Source organism: Octopus bimaculoides, chromosome 4 (assembly GCF_001194135.2).
Source record: "Octopus bimaculoides isolate UCB-OBI-ISO-001 chromosome 4, ASM119413v2, whole genome shotgun sequence".
Classification (NCBI taxonomy): Eukaryota; Metazoa; Mollusca; class Cephalopoda; order Octopoda; family Octopodidae; genus Octopus; species Octopus bimaculoides.
Window position 1 is genome coordinate 16,716,520 of NC_068984.1, and position 10,668 is coordinate 16,727,187.

The 10,668-nt window shown below is 36.0% G+C and overlaps 1 protein-coding gene across 1 annotated transcript in view; it reads left to right on the forward strand.

The window, feature by feature from the left end:
* The window catches only part of LOC106875197 (reelin), a 200,233-nt gene that overhangs the window by 86,741 nt on the left and 102,824 nt on the right, over positions 1-10,668 (forward strand). Inside the window, exons 22-25 of the mRNA XM_014923240.2 lie at positions 1,156-1,339; positions 4,697-4,902; positions 8,548-8,707; positions 9,887-10,057. Coding sequence (XP_014778726.1) covers positions 1,156-1,339; positions 4,697-4,902; positions 8,548-8,707; positions 9,887-10,057 — 721 coding nt within the window. The remainder of the gene's footprint in view (positions 1-1,155; positions 1,340-4,696; positions 4,903-8,547; positions 8,708-9,886; positions 10,058-10,668) is intronic.

The window sequence follows — 10,668 nt, forward strand, 5'->3', positions numbered from 1 at the left end:
TATATATATATATATATGTATATTAGTATAAATGTACATATGTTGAGTCAGCAGCTTGGTTTTTCTTTACCATCGAAGTAAATTCATTTCAACTGCATAATTAATGATCTTGAGAAAGACAGAAGCATCACAGGAAATTACTCTACTTCCAAATAAGAAAATTCATAAATGCACATTACACAGATAACTTTTATAAATCAATAAGAAAACTATTTCCGTTCCTTGCACTTCTTGTATTTTCAATCTGCTTTTCTTTGAGTTTACTATGGTTTCGATTATACATATAATCATTTGGCAAGGAGATTATTTAGCTACATAGTGTTTGTGTTTTTCTGTACCAAATGAGGGAATTGGATTGGATTGGTGGTCGTTGTCATCATCGTGGTATCAGCAGTAGTAAATCCCAGTCAGTAAATCCCTGTATAGTGTATCTAGAACTACCTTATTCAATATGTTCCTTTTAATTAATTTAATATTGACTGCAGTCATGCTGGAGCACGACATTTAGTCAAACAAAGTGACCCCAGGACTTATTCTTCGTAAGCCTAGTACTTATCCTATCTGTCTCTTTTGCCAAACCGCTAAGTTACAGGGACATAAATACACCAATATCAGTTGTCAAGCAATGGTGGGAGGACAAACACAGACATACAAACACACACACACATACATATATATACGACAGGCTTCGTTCAGTTTCCATCTACCAAATCCACTCACAAGGTTTTGGTCAGCCCGAGGTTATAGTAGAAGACACTTGCCCAAGGTGCCACATAGGGGTACTGAACCTGGGACCATGTGATTGGTAAGCAAGCTACTTACCACACAAGCGACTCCTGCGTTTATGTTGAGACTGTAATAATACACATTGTGAAACTATATCTTTAGGTTTAAGTACGATTAAGAAGTTCTCTTCTCAGCTAAATGGTTTCAAGTCTGACCAGTACCATGCCACCTTGGGAAAGTATCTTCTGCCATAGCCATAGGTTGGACAAATTCTTCTGGTCTAGAATGGTTGAAAATCTACACAAGAATGAGTTTAATGTTTTGAGTGTTTAGAAATCTTATCTTATTGGAATAGCATCAATACCATCTACTCTCAGAGCTATTCTAATAACCAGTTATATAATTTTCTTCTTCCTCCCTCTATTGCAGATGTGATTCTGGTTTTCGTCGAGCAAGTTGTGAACCATCTAAAATTGCTAAAAATGGTATACAAGCTGATTTTGGGTCAACTTATAGTCCTGAAAATGACTTCAGAATCAAAGGTGGAGATACTGTGAGTGGTTATGAAGGATGTGGCACAATTCTGTCTGGAGAATCAATGTATTTCTACAAGGTATTTCCAAATTAGACTAATTCAAAGCTGTATTTAATATAGAAATTAATAAATTGTTTGCGTTTGTGTGAGTTTATATTAAAGTATGCAGTATTATAGTCCCATTACAGCTGAGCTTAGCAGTCCATGTCACACTAGGTATTAAACCAGATGACCTATGGATTCTTAAGCACAAACACACACACTCACATACTTGTGTGTGTGTATGTATATAATCCCACCCATGCTAGCATGGAAGGTGGACGTTAAACAATGATGATATGTATATAGATATATGTATAAACAGCCATGAACAATGTGTTACCATAAAGGAAAAATATAATTGTCACTAAATATGATTAAGGGTGGGAAGACACCTACACTGCTAAAAATAAAAGCTAAAATGCTCTAATGCTGTAGTAAGAGTACATAATTGTATAGATATATGCTGACAGTTGATGATTAAGTCTAGAAATCGCCGAATGAGTAGTCCTTACTGACAAGGCTAAGGAAATAGCTGAAACTGAATCTTCAGTTTAGGGAATTCTTGAATTGGTGTTTTTGGGCGATTGCTGCACAGTATCTTCTAGACCAGCCTTACATTGACCAATAATATATTTTAGGAGCAAATTTTGGAAGATGAAAGCAAGAGATGTTTAAGAAATATATAGTAAAAACTGAGAATATTTTTTTAAATTTCATCATAGCAATTATATATTTATAAAAACACCACTTTTAACAGTCAATTTTAATGTTTCATTATTAAAATATTGATATAATCAACATTTTCATATATTCTTTCCTACTCTAGACACAAGGCCTGACATTTTTGGGGAGGGGGCCAGCCAATTAGATCAACCCTAGTATGCAACTGGTACTTAATTTATCAACCCTGAAAGGATGAAAGGCAAAGTCAACCTCGGCAGAATTTGAACTCAGTATATAAAGACAGACAAAATACCACTAAGCATTTCACCCGGCGTGCTAACGTTTCTGTCAGCTCACCGCTTTGCATAGTCATATATTAAGTGATTTTAATGTTATGATTAACTAACAAAAAGACCACCCACTGGGCAAGTTTTCTACTTGTTGCTGGATAATATTTACACTTTTGATCCTAAATTTGTGTAGTTTTTCTGTTGCAACTAATTTTCCTTTGAATCATTTATTCATTTAATAGTACTTACTCACTCAGTAAATTTAGGGCGACACTACAGAAACGTTCCCTGCCAAAGTTTTTCCCTAATAACTTTCTGAAAAATGGGTATTTATTAATGGAAGTTTCTACAAATACATTTCATTTGGTATAGATTACTGGAATTTGTCATGAAAAACTTTTTGAGAGAGGAGTTATGGATAATCCACATGCCTCAATTTTGTTCCTTTGTAAACATTTCAGAAAAATGGGCTTTCTTTGATGAAATTTTCCACAAATAACTTTCAGATGGTTTACATTACAATTACATAGAAATTTAGTGCAGAAAAAGGCAGGAGGAATGGATATTTCATGCATCTTAACTTTGTTTACTCATCAAGATTTATGATTGAAGTATGTACTTGAAATACTCATTTATCAAAACTGCATTTTGATAAAAAGTATATAAAAACTGGAATTTTCAAAAATTTTCCAGACAGTCTAGAATGTAATAGTAGAAGTTATATAATTCCAACTAATTAATAGGCAGCTTTCTTCATTATTGTATGGCTATTATATACTTAAGATATTACATTGTGCTATAGAATCTGGATGATAATTATGTAAATGTGTGTCTCTTTTGCTGATGTTTATTAGTGGTAGCTGTAAACACTGTTGAGAACTTTGAAAAAGCAGTGCTTTTGAATAAAATACATTGTGTGATATATTTTTCCCACCCAAGCTATAACTCCAGGCTGATCGATGCCTCGTGAGGGAATTTGGTCAGTGGAAACTATGAATGCCTGAAGTGTGTGTGTGTGTGTGATATTAATGCACTCTCTCTCTCTCTCTCATGCATGTGCACTCTCTGTCTTTCATGCATGTGCACTCTCTCTCTCTCTCACACACATGCCCTCACTCACTCTCTCTCACATGCATGCACACATACACTCTCTTATACACACACATACATTCTTACACACATACACGCACGCACACACACACTCTTACATACACACTCTCTTACACACACACACATACTCTCCTACACACACACACATACTCCTACACACATACACTCTTACACACACACACACACACATACTCTTACACACGCACATACACTCTTACACACACACACATACACTCTTATGCAGACATACACACACACACACTCTCTCTCTCTCTCTCTTACACACACATACACACTCTCTTACACACACACACACACACACACACACACTCTCTTACATACACACACACACACTTTGAAATGCAAACAAGTAAGACTATTCAATATAAGTGGTAGAGTTTATTTATTTTGGTATTAATTCAAGTCTCTTTATAACAAAAGGAAGACTCAGCTATTTGATAAATAAAAATTAATATCCTAATTACCAGACAAAGTACTAGGGTGGATATCATCCACCATAAACCCTTAAAGGTGATTATTCAATATGGATGCAGTCCAAGAACTAAAGCCATTAAAAGTTACCTTTTCTTTACTTGTTCCAGTCATTGGACTGTGGCCATGCTGGAGCACCACCTTGGAGGGATTAGTTGAGTAAATCAACCTCAGTACATTTCTTTGTTTTCTAAATCTGGTTCTTATTGTATCAGCCTCTTTCGCCAAAATGCAAAGTTTCAGGGATGTAAACAAACAAACACTGGTTATCAAAATGTAGTGGGGTGAGGGAACAAGCAACCTCCCCCTATACGCACGCACGCGTGCACACACACACATATGTATATATGCAGCAGGCTTCCACATAGTTTCATATTTCTTTATGGCTGCAAGGTGCTAAACATAGAGGGGACAAACAAGGGCAGACAAAAGGATTAAGTCGATTACATCGACCCCAGTGCGTAACTGGTACTTAATTTATCGACCCCAAAAGGATGAAATGCAAAATTGACCTCGGCGGAATTTGAACTCAGAACGTAACAGCAGGCGAAATACTGATAAGCATTTCGCCCGGCATGCTAACGTTTCCGCCAGCTCACCGCCTTAGGCTTCCACATAGTTTCTGTCTATCTTCACTCATAAGGTTTTGGTCAGCCTGAGATTATAAAAGAAGACAAAGAAGACACTTTCCCAATGAGTGGCACAGTAGCACTGAACCCAAAACCATGTGGTTACAAAGCAACCTTTATAACCACACAAATGCCTGCACCTATGTACACACTTAAAAAAAAAAAAGAACTATCAGATTTCTAACAATTGTCCTTTTTATTTCTTAAAGGATGGAATCAGAGTACTGACAACTGATGACCTATATACTTTAGATGATGACTACATCCAATTCTACATTCAAATTGGTGGCAATGCCAAGAACTGCAATGGTGCTAATGATCCAAAAGAAGGTGTTTTGCTGCAGTATTCCACAAATGCAGGTATTTCTTGGAAGACACTTGAAGAACTTGTCTACAATGAATATCGAGAACCAAAGTAATTATTTCTTTATTATATTATATAGTAATTATATCTTTATTATATTATATAGTAATTATTTCTTTATTATATTATAATTATATCTTAGAAATCTGTGTATTTGAAATTGATTGCTTGTTTTGAATTTTGCTTTTTTTGTGGTTTTATGTTGTTATTGTGGCAAAACTCTGGGTTAATCTTGATAAGAGTAAGCCTCACTTATTAGAAGCATTCCAGCTGTGGCCATCATACCTTTTAGAAATATCTGAAGGTGTCCTTTCTTTTTTAAAAAAGATAGGCTGTGATTAGAAGGTGATTTGTTTGTTATTTCTGGCAGGCCAGATGACCCTGTTGTTGCTCCTTCACTGACCTATTGGAAAATTGGTTATAAAACGAGAGATTTAGAGCAGTTGTAAGAGGGTTTGGTACCAAACCCACAATTTGATTTCACCCACTAAATAGAATTACCAGAGGAGCCTTATGGTTCTCACCCAGGGTCCACATGTTTTCATTAAAGTTCATATGCAACAAATTGGTTATACTTCTACAACACAAAATATTTTTTTAATTCTTTTATATACAAACCCTCTACATCCAACTTCGATTGGAACCTTTTGTTAATCTGATACTATCTTTCACTCATATCAGTGAGGTCGGCCAGTGCACATTGATGCTGTCAAGAAGTAGGACCTGAAACAGTGTGCATTCTCTCCTGATGACCCCATACGCTTGCTGGCTTCTGGTATGCAAAGTTCTCAACTGGTAGCACTTGCATGTGTGAGTTGTTTGCAAAACACCTAATAATATTTAATCATAAATATTTAATTATAAAGATATAACATGGATTTTTTTAAACGTGAAATGGTTATGAGACTTCATCTGAGTGAAAGAGAAATCAAGGGGGCCCACAGGGGAAAAAATGGTTGAGAGCCACTACACTATATGGTCACTTGACCTGCTAAATATTGCAGCCAAATCTCCCTTTAATCACACCACTAAATCTTATATAAAAGCACATTAAATTATGTACTCTTTCATAACTCTAAAAAGATGGTATGGTTATGGCTTCAATCAGGGTTGACTACTATTGCATGAAACCCACAAGTTGCCTTCCTAGAATTTCAGTGGGGTAGCGAGGGGGTGCAGGAGTGTGGAGGGTGCAAGGTGGGTGCTGTTTGATTTTCCATGTAAAACAAGAGCCTGGGTGTCTCAGTATTAGACTATTGTGATTTTGGTCTGTTATTTATGTAGTCAAGACTTTGTATAAATAACTGCTTTTGGAGATATCTTTTACGTGGCAGGAAATATTCTTCCTAGTTCCTAATTAAGATTTCAACATTTCAGAAAGTATTTATCATTAATGTACCAAAGACTGAGGTCAGGGTTCATTTATTTATACCACTTTACTAGCATCACCATCAACATTAATTCTTCCTGGCACTCTGTCAGTTATGATGACAAGTGTTCCAGTTAATCCAATCAATAGAACAGCTTGCTCGTGAAATTAATGTGCAAGTGATTAAGCATTCCACAAACACACGTACCCTTAACATAGTTCTCACAGAGATTCAGCTTGACACAGAATGGGACAAAGCTGACCCTTTGAATTACAGGTACAACTAATTTTCACCAACTGAATGGACTGGTGCAATGTGAAATAAAGTGTCTTACTCAAGAGCATAATACACAACCAGGAATTGAACTCACGACCTTATGTTTGTGAGCCGAATACCCCTAACCACTAAGCCACGTGCCTTCACTTCAACATTAATTATTTGTTATCCAATGTTAGTGTAAGTTGGATAAGTTTGTAGCCAAACATATTTCCATACCTTCCATTTCTGAAACTCAAAATTCTCGAATTTGATTGTCCCAAATCTATTCAGGTCTTCCTTTAGTCTGTCTCCACAATAAATACCATACACCACTAACTCAAGCACACCCTAACCTATTTCCATCCTCTGTAGAAATCTATAATTTGAAGTGCCATATTCTTAGATATTGATTTGTATCTGAGAATATGGCACTCCAAATTATAGATTTCTACAGAGAAAATTATATTTTCACTTAAAATATACACAAAATAATGTTGAAATTGAAGTTGTGTGTCCTTTGCAATTCCAACAGCAACTCAAATTATTCATTTACTAAATTTATAATATTTTATTATTATGACTAAGATAAACTGGTACCATGCCAAAATTAAATTCCTTCCATTTACTGCATTGCAACCAACTTTCTGTAGTTGCACTGGACTAATATTCTGAAACTAACTGAATATGAAATTGAAATAAAATTATATTATTCCTAGAAATTTCATATTACTTCTAATTCTGTCTGTGAAAGACCAGGATTAATTTATATTATGGAGAGAAAAAGTGTCTGAGGAAACTAATGGCAGTAGTCTACCTTGTTCATGGAATAGGGTTAGTTTGTATGTCATAAGAATTCAACATTCCAAGATTAACACTTCATCTGAGGAAGAAAAATAAGTAAATAAAATTTTAAGTTTTAGATGTTTTCTCACTCTCAGACATTCCCCAAACATCAGATTCTACTTCTTCCAATGGCATACAAATTATCCAAACTCACGAAGAATACTATGAAAATTGGCTCCCCTGCTGGTGGCACGTAAAATGCACCATTTAAATGTGGCCGATGCCAGTAGCTCCTGACTGGCCCCCATGCCGGTGGCGCGTGAAAAGCACCATCCAAACGTGATCAATGCCAGGCCTGCCTGACTGGCTCCTGTGCTGGTGGCATGTAAAAAGCACCCACTACACTCTCAGAGTAGTTGGCATTAGGAAGGGCATCCAACTGTAGAAACATTGCCTGATCAGATTGGAGCCTGGTACAGCCTTCTGGCTCTCCAGACCTCAGTCAAACCATCCAACCCATGCCAGCATGGAAAACGGACATTAAATGATGATGATGATGATTTTATTTATGACTAGAAATATACATCAGTCATTGGAAGTTTTATTAAAAATGTAACTTGTTTACCATAAAATTATCAGGTAGGTGCAAGAGTGGCTGTGTGGTAAGTAGCTTGCTTACCAGCCACATGGTTCTGGGTTCAATCCCACTGCGTGGCACCTTGGGCAAGTGTCTTCTACTATAGCCTCGGGCCGACCAAAACCTTGAGTGGATTTGGTAGATGGAAACTGAAAGCAGCCCGTCATATATATATGTATGTATGTATACGTGTGTGTGTGCATGATTGTGTGTGTGTCTGCGTTTGTCCCTCCACCATCGCTTGACAACCGATGCTGGTGTGTTTACGTCCCCATATCTTAGCGGTTCAACAAAAGAGATAAATTGAATAAGTACTAGGCTTACAAAGAATAAGTCATGGGGTCGATTTGTTCGACTAAAAAAAAAAAAGGTGGTGCTCCAGCATGGCCGCAGTAAAATGACTGAAACAAGAAAAAAAGAAGAGTAACGTCAGAATCTGAAATCTCTCAAGGACTTTCCAATGAAGTGCTTTACTTGAAATGTCAATTTTCGAAGTTTGTGAACATTACTTGATACAGAATGGTACCATATCCACAGTGTTTACTCAATTCCATACAAACCAGTGTCAAACCCAGTAAACTGTAGGTGTCTATTAAAAAAGCATCTTGATATAACTTCAAAATATACAATCTTCTTGTATTTCTATAGGTTTGTACATGTCAGGCTACCCAAAGAGGCCAAAACTGACAGTACACGTTTCCGCTGGTGGCAGCCAATGCATTCAGGAGAAGGTACTGATCAGTGGGCAGTAGATGGTATTTACATTGGGTTCTATGAAAAGTTGACCACTCTACAAGATAACTTCAATGTAAGTTAAATATTTTAACCCGTTTGTTTTGTTATTAATAACTCACTTTGTTATATGTAGATAATAGCTTTTTGGTTGTTATGTAGGCTTTCTCTTAGGCCTTGGATTATTTCAGCTTTTAACCAGATATAAATCTCTGGAACAGCTACCGACCCTACATAAAATATACATTTATATATGGTTCCCATATCTGGAATGGAACAATATCTGGTCTAACTCCAAGTTGCCTTCATCTTCACCATTCTATTTCTGTAGCTGGTGTTCCCATATAGGAACCATGCCAAAATTAGGACATATGGGCAAGATGTATTCTTCCAACTTATCTTGGAGGGAATAAGAACTCACCTAAACCCTAATAATTCAGCCAACCCCATATCAGCATAGAAAGCAGTTAAATAACAATGATGGTGATGGTGATGGTGATGGCGATGCTGATGGTTATTATTATGAGAATATTTTTCATGTTTGCACAGATTAAAAAGGTTTTACAGCATTTCACCATCTGTGGTGACTCTTCCTCATCTGGTCCAATCAACAAAATAGAAAACCACCAATCATTATTCTGGTTTTTTTCTGGGTTTTTTCTAGACAGATGTCCTTCCTATCACCAACCACTTTATAGTATGTACTAAAAACATTATTTCATTGCGCTTCTTGCATAGAGAGCTTGCCTGTAACAAGAGTAAAAGGTCTCCACAATCCTGTATTAAATTGTTACTACTCTCCTCAAAGGGTTGCATTCAGCACCTACATCATCAACCCCCAGACATTACCGTCTTAAGTCCCAAGATGCATAGGGCCACATAATCTGATTTCCATGGCATATGAGTGACTGAGATCACAGCATTTCACCTGAAAGGGATACCAGTTCATTGCAGGGGTTACTCATTTATAGTTGAATGAAGTGTTTTGCTCAGGAACACAATACCCCACCCAGTCAACGAATTGATCATGAGTGCATCACCCTACCCACAAGATAACACACCTTCACATCTACTTTGTACAAATAAGTTTTAATCATAGCCAATATTTTCCTTCTGAACATCTATACATCTATAATATGTTTCCTTCTAAACATCTATATAACATGTATTTTTTATTCTTATTGTGCCAGTATATTAATTTACTCTTTAAAATTTCTGAAATATTAACCTATAAACTTTATTTTTAAATCTCCAGAGATTATCTGATCTGTATACTCTTGGCCCTTGGCTCACAGTAACAGATGGTGTCAATGGTATGTACTGCAAAAGCAATAGTTCTGCACTTATTCTAGCTAACCAAGAAAATGATAAACTTATAATTACAAAAGACATGAACCTGAAGGAAGGAGACACCATTCAGTTTAAGGTATGAGTTTTTTTTTTTTTCTTTCAAACTAAAAATATTTTTGTTCATTCACATTCATTTTAATCATGTAATCTTAATTAAAAATAAAAAGAGCTAAGTGAAATTATTCAGGTGAGCCAAAGACATGAATTTGTTAAATAAGTCCAGAGGTTATGTACTGAATGCATTTGCACAAAAACATTCTAAATTGAAATTTTCTTTTCAGTTAATAAAAGAAAACAAAAACCTAGAGGAACTTATTAACAATTCTCAAAGAAAATGGGATGTAATTTTCAGAAAATAAGAATTAATTTACTAAAGTTAATCTACATGCTTTACATAATGTTTATGAGTAAAATACATCTATGAACCTGTTTCTGTCTGTAAGACTATGTCAACATAGTTTAATCTCCTCATACTTACTCGATCAGTTAATGAAAATTTTTACATAGGCGTAGGAGTGGCTGTGTGGTAAGTAGCTTGCTTACCAACCACATGGTTCCAGGTTGAGTCCCACTGCGTGGCACCTTGGACAAGTGTCTTCTACTATAGCCTCGGGCCGACCAAAGCCTTGTGAGTAGATTTGGTTCACAGAAACAGAAAGAAACCCGTCGTATATATATATATATATA